Source organism: Anneissia japonica, unplaced genomic scaffold (genome assembly GCF_011630105.1).
Source record: "Anneissia japonica isolate Jap-2015-1 unplaced genomic scaffold, ASM1163010v1 scaffold1889_len2455224_cov183, whole genome shotgun sequence".
Lineage (NCBI taxonomy): Eukaryota > Metazoa > Echinodermata > Crinoidea > Comatulida > Comatulidae > Anneissia > Anneissia japonica.
The window spans coordinates 1849103-1872895 of record NW_022752980.1 but is presented as its reverse complement, the minus strand read 5'-3'; the positions used below and the strand labels follow the sequence as shown (position 1 = coordinate 1872895).

Here is a 23793-nt window from a genome sequence, read left to right as displayed (position 1 = left end):
TATAACCTAATCATTATTGAAGGCTATGTCCTTCCTCATGAATAATTTAAGTTAACAGAGCTGGGTTAGCTCATGACTAACACAATTAACAATCAACCTGTATGGTTTTCAAACTACTAATATTACTCTAATTTTTACGTGGGCCAGATTAAATTTTCTAATTGACTGCATTTGACCAGCAGGGCACCTATTGAGAAACCTGGGTATAAAAACTGATAGCTTTTAATGATTCTTGGTCTTTGTTTTCCAAAATTTTATGTATTATTATAAATTTAGAAATATTGTTTGACATCTTCCTCAGGTTCTTGAACTCAGAGATCAACTTGCAAATGAGCAGCAACAGAAGATATCAACTCGAGAGGAGATCGCAGAACTCAAGGCAAGGCTAGCAGCATTTGAGGTACGTCATAAAAAAACGATGCATTTCTAATTATATTTTTTATTAAATCTGGTGACACAGAAAGAACTTAACTTTCGTTTTGTTTTACACCCGGAACTCAGTGGGGCCCTTGTTTTAATTCAAATTCTGAAAAGAAGGACATATTCTGGTATTTCTAAATTATATTTACATATGCTAAAAAAAATCTGCTTGCAGATCAGTAGGTGCCTTATCCATTAGGCAAAATGTAACCTGAAAAAGGAAATGAAAGATCCTGTCCTTGATTAGTTGGTTCCCCTAGCCCAGGGGGATAGTACCAGTCAAGGGAATATTATTTGAACTAATGTTTATATATTTCAACTGTAAAGTGTGAGCATTAAATTATATCACTGACGCCACAATGTCAGTCAATGACTGCAAATAGTCTATGCAAGAGCCAGCTGCCACTACTAGTATAGACATTATCTGCATATTAGTTTGTTTGTTGCATAAATCATTATGCTGTATAGAGACTTTAAAATCAGTTGGCTAAAGTGGTGGGAACTACTTTGAGTACACTGAAAGGGACCCTGTTGGAATTCTGAAATCCAAGTTAAAATAGCTCACCATCGTATTGAAGGATTTTAAGATGTTCATCCAATATGTATGCTACCAACACAATAGTCTAGGTGTGTTTTACACCAAAAAATCCAATACAAAATGCAAGTAATTTTAAATTATTTCAACAGGCTGCGGAAGATATGGATGAAGAGGCTGATAAGGACGATAGCTGTGGAGACAGTGATGAAGATCTCTTTGATTTGCCAGGTAAAACATCAACCTACTATCACAACAGCTCTCGCAAATGTGAAGTCATATTAAATCAAATATACCTAATTTCCATACAATTCAGTAATAAAAAGATACAGTATAATATAATTGAAACAAATAGATTGCATGGAAGGAGGCTACAATAAGTTCTACAAGAACAACTCACAAAGCTTTAGAAAGTAGCCACCTTTTACAAAAAAATATTTTAAAAATGACTGGTATTATTTGTGGGAAAGACAAGCCAAACCAGTCACTCATCGTGAATCCTGTTTCAGAGATTTTTGCCAGAACATCCTGGGATGTCAAAATTTTTTTAATTTATTTTATTGCAATTAACTAACCTTTATATATCTATAAACCATACCATACAGTTATTTTCCCCATTTTCAATGTTAAAACAACAATATTTTAATGATTTGGTGATGGTTTCTGCCTGAAAAATGCCTGAAATCCTAAACTTTAAAGGCTGACTTCTCAAATATTGCTCTTTGAACAGATGTATGTTTAAACTCCTGTAACTTCACAACGAAATGTCAGATTTAAATTATTCTTTTACCATTTTATTATAGCTCTCATTTTGCTGTTTAACTCTGTATTAATAACTAAAAATCCAATTTTGCGACAAGTGACTCGTTTGGCTTGTCTCTGCCACATTTAAAATTTATGTTTTATGTAAACTATAGATAAAAAGAAATTATAGCTCATCATAACTTGCATGTATGGTACATGTACCGGTTAATGGTTGATTAATAGAGAGATAAACTGCCAAAGTACTTTTTTGTCTATTAATGTAATAGTTTATATATTTTCTAGCCATGTTGTGTAGCACATAAGTTGAAAAAATAGTCTGTAACCTTGTTTACTCCCTGAGGATTATTTGTAGTCATACTTCTAATTCAACACTACCCAATTTCATTTCAAGTGGTTAACATTCTTAGCAGGTACCCATTTATAATCCTGGGTTAAAAAAGACAAACATAGATAAGTGCTCTGCTTAAGGACATACACAAAATAGACAAGATTGTGACTCAAACTCAATAAGCTTTCACTTGAAGACCAAGGCCTTACACTGCATCACATGCTTCCACATATTGCTAGTGTCTAGACAGTCATTTCAATCAAAGCATGGAGAACTCTGGATGTTTACATTTTTTACAGGATTAAATGGATGATTTTATTTGAATGTTGGTGATGCTGGTGGTGGTGGTGTGGCAAGGATTGGTTGTAGTAAAAATACCTTATGCAAGTATTTGAAGGTTGTGATGAGGATGATGATAATGATGATAATGATTATAAGAATGATAATGATGATGACGATGATAATAAGAATCACAAATCCAATGATTGACCAAGGCATTAAAATGGCTGTGTATATTTTTGGCCTTATTTATTTAATTAACGTTTTGGTGCTGATAATGTTAATGATAATAATGGTGGTGACATTAAAGTTGATGATAATGATTGTAAATATGATAAGCCGTAATGATGATGATGATGATAATAATAATAAGAAGAATATCAATTCCAATGGTTGACTAAGGCATCAAAATGACTATTTTTTGGCCTTATTTATTCAATTTATATTTAACACGTTTTGAAGATATGTTAAGTAGGTCATCAGTTTGTTTGGATTTTAGCCAAAGAGTGAAACAGTAATTGAAAGATTTGTCATCATTGATATAACTTCTATCATTCCAATCAATTTGAAATACTGTCACCATGAACATGCGGAGTTTATCACAGCCATCTTTGATGTCTTGTGGCACTAAACCTTAGGCAATTTCATTGGAGTTATGTCTTTATTATTTGTAGGTACGACACCAACTTTAGGGAAAGCCCATGTGATCATGCCACAGAAGAACAATTCCGATAAGTTAGTAATGCTGACCAATCAGATTGCCTCACTGAAGGAAGAAAATGCCACACTTAAAATGAAAAATGAGGTAAATTAAAATGTCTAATATTGAATAATAATTTTTTTTATCATGCATTATTATTGTATTTAGATTTAAATTTCAGGTTTTTGATTCAAGAAATTGTGGATTTTCCTTTTGGTGTATTTACTTTTTGTGTGTTCCAATATAGAGTTTATTAATACTGATATAAATTTATTATAATTAATATATTACATAAACAATTAATATATCAATTTGTATAAGCTGGTAATACTCAGGTTCTCCAAATTACTCTTTAAAAAAATATACTAATGCTGCCCTCGCGTGGTTGAATAATTTAAACCATACATGACTAACCCAACCACTACCATGGCAACCTTATCCTAATTCGTAATGAAGATAATTTCAGAGAAAAATATATGAGACTGTCTTGGGGGAAATGCTAAGCCTAATTAATAGATGTCATGATGGTTTTCCAGGTTTGCTCTGTAGGGTATTATTATTATTTATTCCCAATTTTCTGTTGTGGCTGATTTTCTTGGACCCTTGATACTCAATTTTGAACTTAAGAAGGATGATTCATCTAGTACTGGATTTATCATATCCAACAAAGATGATCCTGTAGGTTAGGGCACTTGGGGGCTTTAAACTGGTCGTCCCATATGATTCTGGATTAAATTATTTTTAAATCTTAATATTTTTTTCTCATAAATAAAATGATACTCCTATTGACATTTTAACAACATGGTAAAAATGAAATTTGTGTTGATTAGTCCAATAGGCAAAACAATAGTACGTTCAATTCAGAAATATAAAAAGTATGAATAAGTAGATAATAAAGAAATACATTTCTTGAGAGATAAATCCAACCATGAAATTTTATGTCCTGCAGAAAAACTCCAGCGGTTCTAACAGCCCCTTTCACTCACCATCACGGGTACCCACTGAGGATTACCTGAGGCTGAAGGATACAAGTGACACTCGCATCTCAGAGCTTGAAGGACAGGTGACGCTGCTCCAGGATGAACTCTCACAACTGGAGAACCGATCAATGGTACCAGTGACAGAGTTGGAGGAGATGAGAGAAGCAACAATTGAGGAAACTTCACATTTGAATAAAATCATCTGTGATTTAAAAGATGAGAGAATGGAAATGGACAAGAGGGTAAGATAAATATTACAGTCGGGCACTCTTATTAAAATTGATTTTAGTGGTGTGGGGTAGATGTGTATAAGAGACAGATATATATATATATATATTAACCATATATATAAAACTATATAATGACATTAATCCACTATAAAATGAACAAGATTTTTAATGTGTAATAAAAAGAAAAGTTTAGAATGATTTTGCAATTGCTGTTATTCAAAATCAGATAAAAGCTTGCAAATGCTTTTCTCTTTCATTCACCTTCATATTCATGATAAGATTATATGGCATCTTTCTTGAAGCGTTACATGGGATCTGGAAATAAATAAGCAATAGCTTTATTGTTTTATTGCAATTTTGTAAATAATTATAATTTTGTAATAATATTTATTTCTTGGTATCAGTATTTATAATTACTCTTTCGTGTCTGATTTCAGTTAGCCGAGCTGATGGAAGAGAATGCTCGTGTTATGGCAATCTACTCTCATCAGCATAGAGGAAGCAATGCCCCTAGTGTGCCAGTCCAGCAGTATCAGGAGGTACTGGATGAAAAGAGTGAACTTGAAGAAGCTATCAGTAAACACACTGAAGTCCTTGCTGACCAAGCCATGGAAATCGAATCATTGAGTCGATCATTAACAGAGAAAGACCTGGAAAATGAAGATTTACATAAACTTCTCACACAAGAGAAAGAGATTGGAAGAAAGGGGGTCAAAGAACAGTTGGACATGTCAGAACTTAAGAATAAAACCATGAGAAATAAACTCCAAGAGCAAGAAGTTGTGATATTCGATCTGAAAGAAAAGGCAGAGTCAGATAAGAACATAATTGATGGACTAATGAAAGTGAGGGATCGCTTAGAGATCAAAGTTAACTCATTACAATCACAGATCCATGACTTTGAGGATGACAGAGAAAAGCTTGAGGAGGTTATAATGGAGCATCGACAGTTGGAAGAGCTGGTGAAGAAACAAGAGTTATCAATTGCCAATCATAATGAACAACATGTAAAACTTGAGGATTTGTTGAAAGAGAACTGGATGCTTCAGGACTCAGTCAGAACACTTGAAGAGAAGTGCAAAAAACTGGAGGAAGAGGTTCAGAGGACTAAGAAAACAGCGATGGCAGAGAAAAACCGGATTGAGAACAATGCATTATTCATGAAAAAACTCCAAGGTGAGAACGACAAGTTAAGAGAAGCAGTCACAAGTTACAAACTTGCACTTGAGAGGAAAACAGAAGAGGCTGAAAGACTTGTTGAACTACAGAAAGAGAACAGTGAACTCAAAGAGAAAGTTGTCCAACTCAAAGACTCTGGAACAAAAACTTCGCCAGTTAAAAACCAAGAAGAGGAAGAGTCGAAAGAGATAAAAAAAATGAAAGAAGAGTTGAGCCGGTTACGTAATGAGGAGGAGATCTGGAGAAGACAGCAACATGGAAGCGATAAGTTCATCGATGAAATCTCACTACAAAAACAAATGAAGAAGATGGAGCTACAGATGGACGATATGTTACAGCATCATGAAAGTGTCATAGCAACATATCGGTCGCACCTTCTCAGCGCTGTACAGGTCAGTTATCCTTGTTTTAGTAAGCTATTTCTCATCTTTTCCAATTAGGGGTTGGAATTATCACTTGCAACATGGAACAATCTCTGTGCTGCATAATCTGGATATCAATATGATTTTTAGGGATTTGAGTTGTTTGCAGGGTTTGATCACATAATTGGAAGAGCACCATGCCCATCAAGATACAACTCCTTCATCATTGTCATCAAAATAAATATTATCACCATTATTATTTGTTTTTTCTCTTTTGCATTCAGCTGGCCAATTACAGACTGGAAATATGTTTTATACAATATTCTATTTATTATTATTGTGTATTCTACTTTAAGTTCTTCTGCCTCTTTTCTTTCAATAACATTATCATCACTGTATTTTCTTGTCATCTTTAGTCAATTGCTGTTCAGTCCATGGATATGTATTGTAAACATATAAGCCATCATTTTTTTTTATTTATTGTTTTCAGGGTAATATGGATCCAGCCGTCCAGAATGCTCTCCAGCAAATTGTCCAAATGCGGAATACACACGAAGTATGATCCGGAATATTAGCGACAACAACCCTTCCAGCATGCAAAACTGAAGTTCTTCAATCATGTAGTCTACAGAAGCTGCACTTCCAAATAAAGAAATCTTATCCAGTTGTGTTAGGGTCTGCACAGATATGCCCCACAAGGATAGCACTGTGATGATTATGAGACACTGGCCTTATCTGGGCTTTCATTAAATTAGCAGAGCAGATGTCCATATTGTTGATTCTATATAAATGTATCTTTCCCAACTGCTCATATGTGTTCACCATACAGTATTCTAATGGTTAATGGACATGTGACTAACCACAGCCAATACTAAGATGGTAATCTCAGGATGTTTACATTTTTAAGAAGCATAGCAGAATTTGATGGGATTTATGTATCTTGGTACATGGGCCAATGTATGATTTTTTACCAAAGTGATGCTTGAAAGACAGTGATGCTTGAAGGACAAAAATGATATGGTATATGATAGTTTCAGAATGTGGTTTTAATTAACTTTTAGTTGTTCACCTGGTATTTCTTCTAAAAAAATTCTATTCAATAATGCAAAGAGTTAAAAGGTCAGTATTTGAGCTTTTGATTTAAATGGAGCTTCTCAAGCTGAAACACACAAGAAACTAAGATTAGCCCAAAAATTTCTGTCACAACATCATTACGTTGATGGGCCGAAATGGCTTATACAAGATTTCCCATAACCATAATATGTCGTATATGGCCCTAACAAGAGTAAATATGTTGATGCAACATATAGTGTATTGATCATTACTATTACCATCTGTTTATATATCCAAGCATATTTACTAACCTATATTTTATAGTAAGGAAGATGATTTTGCCCTACCTGCTGTGTTATCATACTGAAAGCTCATTGCATTCCCAAATACTTGTGAAAAAAAAAATCTTGCAAGTGATTCCGGTGGGAATTGAACCCACAACCTCCAGATAACTAACCTAGAGTTCAATCCGATCCTCAAGTAGCAGCAGGTGCTGCAATGCTATTCCAGTGGAGTTTTGCATCAGGAAAATGGTAATGAAGATTTTGCCCTACCTGACGTGTTATTGCACTGAAAATATCATTCAGTATGATAACACGTCGAGTCGGGCAAAAATCATCATTCCAATTTCTAATTTCCCGACTATATTTTGTACTTATATTTGTACTACTTTCAGCTTTGCAATGATGATACTTATTGCCTTATATAATTATACTTTCATAGTTTCAAATATAATTTAATAATCCAAAAAGTATTCATTTTTGCTGTGTTTGCTGCACATACCATCATTATACCTTTTAATAACAAATTACTTAAATCTGCAGAATTTATGTTGAGAAATCCACTTTTAATTATAATTTCTGAAGTAATGCAATTTACATATTTAAAAAACTTGGTCGACATTTATTTAAATTTATGCAAATGATGTGCTTTATATTATATTAGTTCTTTGAATTTCTTGCCAAATATACATGATTCCAAATTAATGATGAACACATAAGCATACTGTAGCTGATGTAATAAATTAAGGTTGACAGACCTTTGCAAATGTATTGAAATTTTAAGCATTGTGTACATACATTTGTAAATATTTTATTTCATAAACCAACTATTTGCTGGTTCTCTTTAAAATGAGAACACCCTCAATTTTTATAATATATAGAGAAAGCAGAGTTGCCTATTATTGTTTTGATAATGGAAGCCTGACAAAAACTTTTTAATTTGGGAGGGTTTTTTTTTTTTTTTTTTTTTAGTAAAGGAATAATTGTTATGGAAAATATTTTAGATTTTACTGTAGAAAGTACATTTATTTACTTTTTTTGGAAAGCTCTCTTTATGCTTGATAGAGGTGATTGACTTTGTCTGGCCTGGCCTGAAGCTTTGTGTTACTACTATATGTAGGAAAGTATAAATGCTGATAAAGTAGATAGTGAAGTACAGGTGTAAGCACCGATAATTAAATCCCAGGTGTTAATTACAGTTATGTACATACTGAATATACAGGTGTAGATAATTAACATGCAGATGTATAGATCGATAGAGAGCATGTTGCACAGAAGCAAGTCATTATGTAAATAGTGTACATTAGCGTTTGTATGACTAAGTAGTTTTACTGTTGAATCCAGTATTATAAATATCAAACCCCCTGGTGCTCTATCTTATTTCAGCTTGTTTACAACTTATATAAATTTAATAAGGCAAATTTGGTTTGGTGGTGTACTTAATTCAGTTGTTTAATGCAAGTGTAAGTACATAATTGTCTTTGTAAGATAAGATTAAGACAAGATACATAATAGAAAGACTAACTTCCCAGAATGTATATGGGTTTTGTATTTCACACCAAAATTCAATCATTAAATTAATAATGCAAATCAAATTTCAGTACAAATCATCGTTTTTATAAAATACTCTTTATTGTGTTGATTAATCAAGTATTCAGAAAATATTAGTCGTGTTTACAAAAATAAAAACTTAATATATTTCTGCCATTAATAATTGTTATTGGGAACAATTATATGTAATGCCTTCATTCAAAATAAGACATTATTTTATTCATATTGATTATTATTTTACTATTGTTTAAATCATGAATGACAATGTCTGTATATCAAGAGTTTATGTTTCAATATGTAGGCCATGTGATTAAACAGTATGAAGATCATGTGATTACTCTGGCAAAGAGGTAACTTCTGTGGTAGTTATAATTCAAGTTTTGGTACAATTGAATTTTGTTATCTGAATGATGTTGCTGAAAAAACTTTTTACTAAATGGATGTCAATTAAATCTGTTTCAGACAAAAATGATATTCTTAAATTTCATTTATTTTTTATTTCTAACTTGCATTCTTAATGGACTTTTGTTCCATTGAAAATGTATTAAATTTTAACCCAAACAAGCATAACTTTAGAGACTGGCCATGTTGGCTCCAGAAATTTGTCAACAGAAGGTCCAAGAAGTCAGCAAGGGGTCAGAACCAAGAGGCCACCTGAGCATCTGGTCAGGTCCCAAACCAAAATTTATGGGAACAGGGGGTGACACGACAAGACATGATATTGTTATGTAAAAAATTGTGCTTTTCGACCACGATTTTAGGCACTTCAATAACAATATATTGAGTTGGATTATTAGCTAAATAATATTTTAGTCCAACAACAGAGATGGATGTAAACACTGTTGATACGTATGTTTTAAGTACATTAATCATTAACCTACAAGAGTACAGTTTATTAAATTTTAAATATTACTAATTTCATGGTTTACAGTATGTACTGGAATCCCATCTTGTGAATCAACAGTGGCTGCGCATATAAAGGGATGTAGGAATAGCTTTTATCCTGGTAACCTCAAGGCAAATTAATTTCTGAGCAACAACTTAATAACGTAGTTAAAAAATCACTCGATTCCCCAACCACCCCTTCCTCACTTTCACATTGGTGCAACACCAACATCATTTTCATTGATGTTCTTAAGTCAACACACAACCGTGCTTTGATTAATCAACACTGTGGACATGTTTTCAATGTTATAATCATGTGACCCATATAGAGGACTGCCATTTAACATGGAATGATATGAAAGCGCATGAAAGGAAGAAGCCTTACCAATTTCACTCGATTTATATTTGCAGGCATCACTTCAAAACCTATTATTGTAAGTGCCACTCTGCAGTGGCGGATTTAGAGTCGGGCATAAGGGGCGTACGTCCCCCTCTATTTTTTTTATGAAAAAAAAGTTTTCTAAAGCTTATTAACAAATTACCAAACTAAATAGTAAATGTCAATCAAATACAACATCTAATTAAAAGTGCTAGAAATTTAAGGGAGATTATCTCCCAACACCCAGGGGGCTGGATCCGCCGCTGAATCTGTTTAGCTAAAGAATGTAGAAGTTTCTGTATTTACATTTACAAAGTTTCTTAAAAATGATGTAGAGTACGAGAAAATCTAAGCATCCTATTATTATTATATTTTTTTTTTTAACCGTCCATTAAATTATAGAGGGCACCAGAGTAATATTTTCTGTAATGATAATGTAGAGGGGTTGATCGTCAGGCGGATGATCATTCTGAAATTTCACATCTGAACTAATTTTAGGCTAGAATATCAAAATGAATGTTGTTTTGGCAGTAAAGCAGTACATTGCAAAAATGGTAGAAGAGAGTGGTCCTGGGATGAAAGTTCTACTCATGGACCGAGAAACGGTAAGAGTTATGTAATGAAGTCTAAAGCTTAGGCCTGTCACGTCTGTGCTTGAGCGATGGATGGTAAGGCGCTTGGTCTAAGCCTAAGTGTCGACTGCAGGCCTAGCCTGTGCCTTGACCATCGTGTCAGGCCTAGCCTAGGGGCCCAGTCCTAATCTTGAGTATTGAGTGTAACCTGTTGAAGGCCTACATCCTTGACTCAGGACTGCAAAGCAAGAGAAGTATAATAATAATACAGTAATGCAAGATCAGGAATAGATCATGTGATGATAGGCCTAGACTCCTAGCTAGGCCTAGCCTAGGCTAGTACCAGGTTGTGTTTCCGTGCCGTGCCAGTTATAATTGTTGATATTCTTCCAACATGCCGTACTGAAGTTTAAGGTTAGGGTCAAGCCAGCTCCACCAATCAACACTTCAAAAGGGGGTGGGGTTACCTGAAGAATTCCATGCACAACAGCTATAAAATCCCTATACGTTTCAGGCTACGTTCAGACTTGAAGATAAGCCAGGCTTGAGTTAAGCCCGGCTCAACGTTAAGCGGGCGTTCAGACTAGTAATAGCGGGATTAGCTAGGCGAGAATTTGCATAATAATGAACCGTAACCAGCAAACATGTTTCAAAACATTGCTAGCGAAACGTACGCTCGCTCACAGCGTATGTAATTGAATGCTGATTGGTCATTTTGTCACCCAAAGTCAATGCAAGACCACCCCCCACCCACAACGATTAAAAGACGGGCTTGGAAAAGTTACACACGGTGGCGCGCCAGCCCTAGTTACTATAAGAACACAGCCCGACTTGAGGTAAGCCACCTAGTTCAGACTGGCAGGTGGATAAACCCAGTGAGTTGAGCCGGGTTTGAATGTTGATAAGAAGAGGCCTTAAATCAGGGGTGGGCATATCAGTTGGTGGCCCAAAGTGAATTTTTAATTTAACACTGAAGGCTGCACTCAAACTTGTTTACGGTGTGCTTCCAAAAACCTTCATGCACTGCTTTTATACCACTTTATTCTGAGTTTTAACATTATTTTTTACAGATGATCGGTGTCTTGAGCCTCAATAACAAGGCGTTTTATAATCAAAGTTTGGCAGGGTTTTTAATTCATTTTAGTTCATTTTTAATTCAGTTTTATTTCGCGGGCTGCAAAAAAATCACTGTCAGGCCGCATCCAGCCCACCTGTGCCCTAAATAGTAATACTAGGCCTATTTAATTTTAGCATGGTATTTCTTTTGGGGTTTTTTTTTTATTTAATCAAACCACATTTTAACATTTTATTTAGTAAAATTCTAAAAATTCTGTAAGAATAAACTTGAAAACACACTTTATCTGTAAGTTTGATTGCACACAGCACCTAGTCTTATGGTAGATTATTATTATTGTTTTTATTATTATTATTATTATGTTATTGTCAAGAAAGTTAAATGTGCACCTTGTTTTCCTGTGTTTTCAGCCTTAAAATTTACAAATCTAGGCTAGGCTATATCATATTATCAGTATATTATTAAACCACAAAATGAATTCCACAGATTACTATTGGTAACATTCAAATCAAAGTTGTTACGGTACATGAGTATTTTTTCACACAATTGTCAGTAAGTTCTATGAGGCACCTAACCCTATGCAAAAGAATGTTACAAATTTGGTATTCATTTGGCCTTGTTGAATGTGCTTTCCTGTTACTTTCCCGTCTGTTTTGGCAATTTCCATTCTTTTTGATTTAGATCAGTTTTGTGAGTATGGTGTATGCACAGTCAGAGATCCTTCAGAAAGAAGTTTACCTCTTTGAACTATTGGACACGAATTCTCGTGAGGCTATGAAGCATCTTAGGTGCATTGTATTTATTCGTCCGACAAAGGTAAGGCAGAGTACAGTGACGATGCGCCCCTTTCACCAATGTTTTATGAACTCTCAGTTTATCTTTGGATAATTTCATCAGGTTTTTTGGTCGTTAATGGTAACAATTCTAGAATGAAAAAAAACAAGTACTATAAGTGTACAGTTAAACTTGCCTAAAGTTGACTTTGCTTAACTCAAATAATTTTTAAGTAGAACTTATTTTACATGCCAAATTGTTGTGTTTTTGATTGATTAACAATCTGTAAGTCGAATTATTATCTAAGTCGAACAATTTTTCAGTGGCATTTTAGATTCGACAAGTTCATCTGTATATTATACCGCTACATTTCGTTCCACTGTCAATTTCGATCTTTTTCAGGCAATGAAGCTGGGTGCTAACAACATCTTCACTCAGCTTCATTGTCTGAAGAAGATCCACTGATATGAGACAAAATGTAGCGGTATACTGGTTTTATTCTAGGAATATTACCATTGACTCAGTTTATATTCTCTAGTGTTGTAATGGAGACAACACTGTAGAATATGAATTGAAAGCATTGCAGAGATTCACCTTTCTACAACTTGGTTTAAATTAAAATTTTGTTTTGCCCTACTATGTTGATTAACCACTAGCAGGCTTATACATTTATGATCAGTAACACATAATGGAATTCTTATTCTTATTTTTTTATTCGCCAAAAAAAAAAAAAAAAACAAAGTACAATACAATACAAAGGTGGAATACATACAGAATACAAGTACAATATTAATCACTATAACACAAAGTCTGTGAATGTCACTCATCCAGTTTAACATATACAATATTATAAATAAAAAAGGTCAGTTGTAATAAAATAAAACAAAATTAACAAAATACTGAAAGCAAATATTTAAGTAAGTGGAATACAAAAATAGATATAACAAAATATGTAATCATTGATCAGAATTCATTTTAACTTTAAAGAAATTAAATCCAAAAAAAAATATATATATATAAAATTAATTAAATATAATTAAAGAATTAAGATATTTAAACATAAAAATATGGATATGGGGGCTTATGTGGATGTGAAGGGGCTTGATGATTGGAGGGAATTTTTTTGGACATTATACAAGTATTTTGGGCTCCTTGTACTTTTTAAAATCCTTACGGTATTTGTCTTTCAGGAAAACATTGAACTTCTTCAAAATGAACTGAATAGGCTGGAATCCTAAGTCATTAAACCGCGCTTGTTCCGGATTGACAGCTATCTTACTGTCACTCAAAAAATGCCCCATGATCCGGTATCAAAACTCCTCTGAGATGGCCAAGCGACTTGCTGACAACGTCAGAGTAAGTATGGCAAAGATGTTTTTTTTTTATCTCATTGCTTCACAAAATGCCATATATTTAGTGGAACATAATTGCTTTTTTTAGTATTTTTATTATTTAATTGTTCTTTTTGATTTTTTTTTATTACCCTTATCATTATCTTGTTCAAAGGTTTGCATGGCGAAGTAATAATAAATTAAATGCTTGTAGTACGCCACAAGCATTGTTTTTGTTTTTGTTCAGAATGTCTTGACATTTAATTGTCATATCAGGAGAATAATACCTGCAGGTAGTCCAAACAGGGAAATAATTATGATTGGAAAGTGAGACTTGCGGCTGATATGCATCAAGTGTCACTTTCCAATCACAATATTATTCTCTGAATATGATTGAAGCAATTGAATTTAAATGTCTACATGCTCAACAAAAACAATGGCTCTTTTCGGAACTATCTACATGGTGTACTGCAAGCATTTAATATCTTACCATTATGATCTTACTATTAATATCATTTTTGTTTTTATGTTGTAATTATTTCTTCATAAGATGGTCATTTATTTGTTCCATCTCTATATAAAAATAAGCAGTTTAAATAAATATATAAAAATATGTGTCTACCTAAAAACCTTTCGGACTCTGGTCTGTGACCTTAACAATGGAAAATTGACATTCTGATTTGTGCATTTACAGCAAGTGATCTCCAAAGATGCCGGTTTGTTTGACTTTCGGAGGACAGACGTCCCGCCATTGCTGTTGATTATTGATAGAAGGGATGATCCAGTAACTCCCCTACTTAATCAGGTAATGTTTCATGTTTAAATAATAATTTTTCTGATAGCAAACTTTAGGTCCTAAGTATCATAATGAGACTAATGTTCAATGCACATGAGACAAGATCTTTACATGTGCATGCCTGAAGAATTTGACAAGCGTCTTCTTCTGCTACATCATGTCTGTGTTAAAATGCGTCCATGTGAGAGTAGTACGGTACCATGAAATATTTATGCATCATGCATGTAAATTTATATAATGAAGACAGACATTTCTGAGGCCTGTAACACTCACAAGATATTTACCATAGATCTGCACACATGCTGTCTAGATGGGGCATTTTTTTCATTATCGTCACTTTTTCCATGTCAGTTTTTACAATGTTTGTGTGACAGTGATTTTCGTAGAATATCTCAGGAATTATGTGTAATATTTATCACGTGTGCTGTGTATTATTTTGTCTTCTGTGAATTGGTTATTAGTCTACAGAGCATTAAATGTGTGTGTGTGTGAAAAAAAAGTGCCATGAGCCCATTTGCAGATTTGGCACTTTCCAAATTGACATCATTATAATTATTTATTATTATTATTATTATTATTATTATTATTATTATTATTATTATTATTATTATTGTTATTATTATTATTATTATTATTATTATTATTATTATTATTATTATTATTATTATTATTATAGTGCCTTTTCTTTGTAGATACAAAGCGCTTCCTTTCCCTGATCAGTGGGTTCACATGCTTAAATTTTGCTGCTGGTAATCAGCGCAGGAGCAGGCAACCTCGCCAGGTACCCACTTATACTCCTGAGTGGAAAGAAGCAATGCAAATAAAGTGCCTTGCTGAAGGACACAAGCAAAATGTACAGCGAGGGATTGAAAGCCCGACCTCGAGGTTGGGGGACCAAACTGTTCCCGCTGGGCCAAACCGCTTCTCACATTAATAATTTGTAAAATGTTTAATGGGTCAGTTTTATTATTTTTTTTTTTATTATCCTTCCTTAGTGGACGTACCAAGCAATGGTTCATGAGTTGCTGACCATCAAGAACAATCGCATTGACCTGTCCAAAGTCCCAGGCATCTCAAGTGACCTACAGGAAGTAGTGTTGTCTTCAGAACATGATGAATTCTATGCCAATGTAAGACCACTATACTAAGAAACCTTTTTTATTTGGGGCTGCCATGCCAAAACTAGCATAGTCACCAAAACAATGAAATTGACTTTTTAGTATATTCATATTCTCCATATTTGAAGCTTTAAAATGATGGGTCATTTGTCAAAGTTACGAGTAAAAGTATTATAGCTTCTCTGTACTAAAGTATACAATACTGCTACATTCTTATTCTAATTACTCAGTTCAACATTTAGCGACATTACGGCGGTTTTGGAATGGCAAGCTTCATTTGTTTTTCACACCCCAAAGGAGCAAAGTGGAGGATATTGTATTTGCTTACATTCTTCATGTTATTTAATTGAAGCTATCTCTTCATGTTATTGTTGGTAGTATTGTTGGTAGTGGTTGTGTTATTTATAATTTAATAAATATATTGTTACCAGAATAACAGTATTGGCAAGTATAATTGTTTTTGTTGTTGTTCCAATATATCTTTCTTTTATTCAAAAGAAAATATTCATATTTGAATACTGTACCACTAATTTTTCAATTAAAATATTTTCTATTCTAGAACCTATACAACAACTTTGGTGAAATTGGATCAAATATTAAAGGCTTAATGGACGAATTCCAAGCTAAAACGCAGAACAACAAAAAGATAGAATCCATAGCAGATATGAAAGTAAGTACTGTTATGCTACCTGACAGGATGTTCACAATATTCAATGCTACATCTCATTGGTGGTTAGTTATTGTTGGTGGTTAACTTATTTTAGCAATTGAATGTTATAATATTTTTCCATTCTTTAATTTCCAAAGGCTTTTGTGGAGAATTACCCACAATTCAAGAAGATGTCTGGTACGGTTGCTAAACATGTGACTGTTGTTGGTGAATTGTCGCGGCTTGTCAGCAAGTACAACTTGATGGAAGTATCAGAGGTTGAGCAAGACTTGGTTTGCCAGTCGGATCATAATGAGGCATTGAAAGTAAGTCAATCAAACTTAAATCCCCATTCCCGGCAAAATTTCACTAAAAACTGACTTTTTTTAGAAAATATTCATTTGCATTTCTCCAATTATTACAAATCATGGAAAAATATTGGCATGAATTTTAGTTTACGCAAAAGAATAAAAAAAATGAGAAATACAGACTATTTCTCATAAAATATTATCATTTTCTGGACGAATTCATCGTTACTAGGCAAATTCAGAGGTTGTCGATCGCATCCACTGGAATACTCTCGCTTTTATGTATACTTTTATACAGTCAATAAAGTGCGCCCTCTCTAATGAGATTAGTTTTTGTACTTCGTATCTCGCACAATGCGGTCGTTCGATTAAGGCTGAGATATATTAGTTTAAGTGTCAAAATTTCAGTCAGAATCAGTTTTTTAACAAATTTGAAATAATTCCTATGAAATATTATATTTCACAAGTGTCAATACTAGCAACGGAAAATATCATGTCGGCCGTTTTTATGTGTGATAACAGAACCTAAATCGAGGTAAGGCTAGGCCTAGCCTAGCAACGCTGGATTGGCTAATGTTTTCGGCGCCTACGATATTTCTTCTCACGACTTATCGCAAAATCAAAATGAAAAATTCATCCGCATTTATTTTTTGTGTGGAACACAAAAAATCAAATTTCAGTCTTATTTTACATTTTTTTCATTCTTAGGAATGTCTAAATTCAGTTAAAACTAGCAATTGTGTATTATATTTATAAATCTTTATAACATTATACGAAAATTAGATTTTTCTTAAAAACTGAAATTTTGCCGGGAATGGGGCTTTAACAACTGGCCAATCAGAACAGCGCCCGTGTTTGAGTATATTTTAACACTGTCAATTTGTGGAATCTTAACAACAATATCCAAGGGGCGGGGCTTAGCGCAAAAGTCTATTATGGTTCTGTTCTTTGCCTAAAACCATAAAACTTAATACCCCCTTAGTATGCCCGACAAATGGTCAACATCTGGTTGTCTTTTGATAGAAAATACGGGCACTGATTGTGAATGAAAGAGTCCGAGAAGTGGATGCTTGTCGGCTAGTGGCGCTTTATGGACTTCGTCATGAGAATCACAGTAATAATGATTACGTAGGTCTTTTGCAGACGTTGAATAGGCGAGGCATCAGTGACAAGAACAAGGCGGTGAGTTGTGTGTTAGTCTTTAAATAATTTTGAGCATTGTGTTCTTGTATATATTAACTGATCTGTAGTGTAGTATCATTTAATTTATTTATTAAGGTATAACACACAAAACAAAACAACAGCCAAAGGCTGAAAACGTTTGTTTACAATCTACAAATAAAGACAACATAGGAAAACAAGTCAGGTGGAAAAATACATATCAAAATATCAAAACATTCAAATAATTCCAGTAGAAAAGTTAAAAATTAATATCATATTACAAATATATATATATATATATATATGTATATATATATATATACACCATATTATTATAATTAAATTTCAAAAACGTCATATATATATATAAATATACACCATATTATTATAATTAAATTTCAAAAACGTCAATTAATTCAAAATTAAAAATGCATATAGAAATATCAAAACATTCAAATAATTACATTAGAAAAGTTAAAAATTAATTTCATATTACAAAATATATATATAAATATATACACCAAATTACTATAAAATTTAAAAAGAAAAAAAAGTCAATTTAATGATGTACCACCATATTAATTATTGAGTAATCACTAAAAATTCCATTAAAATTATGAATATGATCTGTGCAAAGAATATAGAATATTATAATATACGTATATCATCTAATTGGTTACATCCTTTTTTTTTTTTTATGCTTTAATTTTTAATTGAAACGGTAACACATAAGAGACAAATTTTCAATTTTATGTACGGTATTTTTATATGTAATTTAAACAAAGTTTTGGAATTTTTTTAGATGGTTCGTTCCATTAAGGACTTTGGCGGGTCAAGGATGAGAGGAAGTGATCTCTTTGGACAAAAAGGAGCTATCACAATGACAAAGAAATTCTTCCAAGGAATGAAGGTAAGTTTTCAAAACCCTCTTATTTGGTTGAGTAGTCGAAGCCTGAATACTATTTTTGACTAGAATTAATTTTGGCAGATCTAAAAGTGGTCAAATTAAAATTTAGTAGATGAAAATCCCAACTGACTGTTTAACAGTCTATTTTCATTGTTCACTTTAAAATAGAACACCATTATGCGCTGTATAAGTGAAACTTATAATTATTATTAACATCAATTTTTTTACTATTAACTCATTAGCACCTATAGTTGTAATGTATTGTAGTCAATTACTCCCTAGAGAGTTTGCTGTATATGAAAGAAATTAGACTCTACTACAAATAAACTGTAATAATTTTTTTATTTTTGAAAATGTTCCATTACAAGTTGATTTTATTTTGATGCATATTAAATAAGCGTTCCAGTGATATAAAATATTTTGACCTATGACTTTGAAATTGTGACCTTTGACCTATCATAGTTAACATTTCATCCAAAATTTTCTTCGTATTAATTATATAAATGATTTTGAATTTGCATACTTTAATAAATTATATAATTATTTTATTGAGGGACATATATTATCTGACCTTTGACATTGATACATTGACCTTTGTCTGACCTATTCAACTTGTATTTGACCTTTATTGGTTTTTTACTAAAAAAAAATATTGCCAGCATGTCCCTTTTCTAAATTTTGCATTAATAAAAGTCTACAATTATATAATATTATAGGGTGATAAAACATCAATGGCCTAATTCCCAAATTTCCATCAGTTTTATATACCATTTTCGGTGCAAAACTCGGAGTTTATTGATGAATAAGCAAGTTGCCTACTTGATTGCTAGTGTGGTGCAAATAGTGGTACTGAAGCCCAAAAGCGCCACGCTGTCATAAACATCTCTCTAAGACTAGACCTTTTGCAGATATGTTATTACTTACGTACATGTACGAGGCCAGCCTAAGTAAGTGTTTTGTACAAAGTATGCATTGGCCTAGGCATGTAAATAATAGATACAAAATGGATGGTGGTGTGTCAAATTAAAAATTTCAAACCTTCAAAACATTTATTGTATTATCAATATCAACCGTATATAAAGAGGACACAAGCTCTGTTTACAATCACTATCGCTAGTGCGAATGCCTGTAAGTAAGAGTTACTATATATACTATAATACTATAGGTTTCAAATAGAAACCTCATTGGATGATGAGATATTCTGAAAAGAGATTTCCCAAAGTTTATGTAGACATTTTTCGCGTCACGCTAGGGTTCGTATAACAAAAGTTATAGCTGGTTGAATAGCCAGGGCAGTTTAGGGAGGAGGGAGTAATGCGCAGGGTGGTTTGGGGCGTCTAGGTGCTAAAGGGTTAATATATTGTTTTTTTTTATTTTATTCATTCTAGGGGGTTGAAAATATTTATACTCAGCACACACCATTACTACAAGAAACTTTGGACCAACTGATCAAGGGAAAGTTAAAGGAAGCCTCATTTCCTTACCTAGGGACTGGACAACTCAAAAACAGGTGAGTTAATATGAAATATACTTAAATTTACCCCAGGGCTTGAAAAATAAAGAGGGGCTTCTTTTCAAAATGAATATGGCATTTTTCAACTGTGGAATTCGAAATTCTGTTCAATATTTTTTACTTGTAACCATGCTAATTCAATAAAATAATAATGATACTGACACGCTGTCATAATAAGCAATTATTGCCCAGCTTAGCAGGTATCCAAGTTTGAATAAACAATAAATGGTAGAAATGTACTTTTTTTTTAGACCACAAGATGTCATTGTGTTTATGGTTGGTGGCATCACCTATGAGGAAGCATTTGCTGTCTACAATTTGAATAAAACAACACCTGGAGTACGGATCGTCTTAGCAGGCACCTGCATTCACAACTCAACATCGTAAGTACTCCACATTCATTTTAATTACATAATGTAAAGTAGTATCACTCAAGTCTATTCCAGCAATGCCAAGCAATTTTGACCATTAAAAGCCAATAAGGTCACATTTAATGATAGTTTTTACCATGAAGCAGTTAGAGCTTTCAATGACATACCAAATCAATCCAATTACTATTTATGAAGCAGTTCTGTTTTGTTTAGTACATCTAGCTTTAGTTTTATTCACCACTGCCACAGTGTCATTTTGTTTATTGTTTAATATTTTTTGTTTAGTTTTTTTCTGTTAATCATATTGTAAACAGAGCAAAACAACTGTGTATGTTCTCTCAGGACATAATGAAAATGAAGATAATGAAGATTTATTGGTTGAATACTTGGTATGGTGATTTCAATTGGGTGTGGAAACAAGATTTTTTTTAATATTATTTTTAAATAAAGGGCTACAATTTCTACTTATGACCTGGCAACAAATAATTAATATACATTGTTTTTCTTATCAGGTTTATGGAGGAGGTTTCAGTTGCTCAGCAAGGTATGTACTGATGCCAGAATCCAAGACAAATGCACAAGCATGAAATGTAAACTTTGTAAAAATGTACAGAGAGACTTAAAATACTGTTCCAGTTATCGTCATGGCTAGAGATAATCTCTCTATAGAATGAATTTTAAGCCAATTGTGATGTCATCGTTTGACCTTTCACAATTTTCTATCCATTCCTGGCACTATTAGTGCTCTGTTTAATCTTTTATCAGTTCAATAAAGTCCTACAATTTGTAATTTGATGACACAATATTTACAATTAGTTGGAAAACAGTTCCTTAAAGAAGAAACCAAATTCAGCATGCAGTATTTTAAATTGACTGATAAAACAATTTGTGTGCCACATTTTTCCAGGTGCTTTAAAAAATTGCTTTTAGCTATACAGGCCTTGCCCAGTTTTAGAATTAACTAATAGCTTCTGAAGGTGCTAATTTTCTGAAAGTGCCTGAAAAACTGGTATAATATATAATTGCCAGGTAAGTACTGTATACAAAACGGGCAAATGGTTAAGATATACGCTTATGTATAATAGATAAAAATATCTATACATATAGGTTTTAATACATTATACAGTTAAACTTTCCTTAGTCGACTTTGCCTAACTAGAATAATTTCAAAGTCGATCATATTTTACATGGCAAATTGTTGTGTTTTCCATTAATTAACGATTTGTAATTCAAATTTTATCTAAGTCAAAAAAATATTCAATGCCATTTTGGATCCGACTTAGGCAAGTTCAACTGTATGTGTAATATAATAAATAGCAAGTTATGCTATAGTTTTTATATCATTTAAAATATAATAAAGTTAGACATGCTATATAGATTTTTATTTGGTAGAACAAAAATGTAAATCCTAAATTTATATCTTCTTCCCATTGTTAGACCAAAATTAATTATTGCTTTTTTTCAAAGACATTTAAAAGAGTTTAATGCCTAATAGGTGGATAACTTTTTTTTATAACACATACATTAGTATGTACAGTAAATAAAAATTGACCTAGAGGTCAAGGAAGGTGCAATATTTTACCAGTTATTTTCTAATTTCATAATTGTTAGTTTCTGGTAGAACCTTTGTCCAATAGATATCAATGTTTATAGAAGAAAAATCAGAGATGTAGGTAACATTTTTAAGTGAAGCCAGATTATGATATCAATATTGTAATTGTCTGACAAAGTTTGTGTACTTTAATATGTTTATTTTCCAACAATATGACAAGGTCGTCGATTTATAAAAAATAACTTGCCTATCCATACAACGTTATTGTGATTGCCAATTCACGATATTGTGGTCTAAAAGCATAATTTTGGGATCCTAAACCATAACTTCTCCCCATAAACCACACCAGGAATTTAATTCTGGGATCCTAAGGCTCCAGGCACCCTTTGGTTCAAACCCCCTCCCCCTTGTTGAAACCCTATCAGCAAATTTCTGGAGCTAGATTTTGAAATATTTTTTATTATGTAAATAGATCAGTAGAACTTCTTTAACACGTTTGCTGCCAGAGACATGAGTTCACATCCGACAGGGTTCACTCAGAGCATTAAGGAATTGAGTTCACATCCACACCTGTCCAACCATACCACTATTGCATTGCATGTAAACTCGCTGGCAATGGTCGCCAGAACACAAACTCTCGCCCTAGAGGTCCAGGGAAGGTCCTGGAAATAATGAACTAAAATTAACTACATTATGTTTGTTCGTGTTTCACTACAGTTGATGGACATGATTTTCATTATGGTGGGCGCCCTTTATGCATTGACGAATGGGATGGAACAAGGAAAAAAGTCTTGGCAGTCAACGTGTTAAAAAACATGTTACAAGAGTAATACACATTCCTTTATTTTGTGGGGGAAATTTTACAATAAACTTCTACTTTATTATTTATACTAAAAAATTGTCAAGGTTGGTTTAGTCATTTAGTTTGAATATTGTATTATACACTGTCCAAAGAATTACTACTTTTCAATTTTATCAAAACATTTAGAATACTATATTATCTTATTTGAAGGAAAATCAACTAAAAGAACATAAGTAAATATAAAAGAACCCCACATGACAAACCATTGCTAAAATGAATTTAACAAATGATAGATACTGTAATTGTTGTATAATGTCTTTTCATCTAATGCATGTTTGATCATTTCTAATATTTTAGTATTATTCTATTACAATTATTGTACAGTATTAAATAAGCCATATTGTAAAAACTGATCACTGTCATAGAAAATGGTGTAATTATGTTCTCTGCCATTTCAAGGTGCCTGACCCATGGGGTCCACACCTACGAAAGCTTCACCATGTTTGAAGCAAATAAGCAACTCTAGATGCCTGAAAACAGCACTCGCAGCCTGTAAAAATGCTCTTAAAAGCGCTCCTCCTTATGGCTGGCTTCTTCACTGACAGGAGTTCTGTGCTTCCTGAAATGCCTCTGGTGTCACCGTTGCTAGTAAAAGATCTTTTGGCGGATGTATTAAATTTTTTAAAAAGGGAATTCTGATTGGTCAAGAGTTCCACTTAAGACTGCGCAGCAACGAAAATATTGGCAGTGATCATAAAATAAGCCCTGCCATTTGCAAAGTACTTATGATAGTGAATCAACTGTACTTAAGCATAATAATATGGAAATTTATATACAAGTATCATTGGCGTTGTGTAATAAATGAGTTTTTAAATGAAACAACAGAAGAACTATTCTCATAGAATTATGTTTCAATAAAACTCAATCTCATTCAAGT

The 23793-nt window shown here is 32.9% G+C and overlaps 3 protein-coding genes across 3 annotated transcripts in view; all 3 read left to right on the top strand.

Annotated features, from left to right (window-relative positions):
* Positions 1-9132, top strand: part of LOC117122560 (ankycorbin-like) — a 46540-nt gene extending 37408 nt beyond the window's left edge. The window contains exons 12-17 of the mRNA XM_033268166.1: positions 302-400; positions 1108-1186; positions 3002-3132; positions 3977-4249; positions 4675-5808; positions 6269-9132. Coding sequence (XP_033124057.1) covers positions 302-400; positions 1108-1186; positions 3002-3132; positions 3977-4249; positions 4675-5808; positions 6269-6340 — 1788 coding nt within the window. The 3' untranslated portion in view covers positions 6341-9132. The remainder of the gene's footprint in view (positions 1-301; positions 401-1107; positions 1187-3001; positions 3133-3976; positions 4250-4674; positions 5809-6268) is intronic.
* Positions 9133-10344: 1212 nt separating this feature from the next.
* Positions 10345-13586, top strand: LOC117122518 (vacuolar protein sorting-associated protein 45-like). Its single transcript, XM_033268105.1, has 3 exons — positions 10345-10532; positions 12256-12390; positions 13539-13586. Exons 1-3 carry the CDS (start codon positions 10440-10442, stop codon positions 13584-13586), a joined length of 276 nt encoding a protein of 91 aa, XP_033123996.1. The 5' UTR covers positions 10345-10439.
* Positions 13574-23791, top strand: LOC117122561 (vacuolar protein sorting-associated protein 45-like). Its single transcript, XM_033268167.1, has 10 exons — positions 13574-13704; positions 14374-14484; positions 15471-15605; positions 16153-16263; positions 16401-16568; positions 17574-17732; positions 18514-18621; positions 20007-20128; positions 20383-20514; positions 21015-23791. The coding sequence occupies exons 1-10, from the start codon at positions 13648-13650 to the stop codon at positions 21055-21057; spliced, it is 1146 nt and encodes a 381-aa protein (XP_033124058.1). The 5' UTR covers positions 13574-13647; the 3' UTR covers positions 21058-23791.
* The last annotated feature ends 2 nt before the right edge of the window (positions 23792-23793 follow it).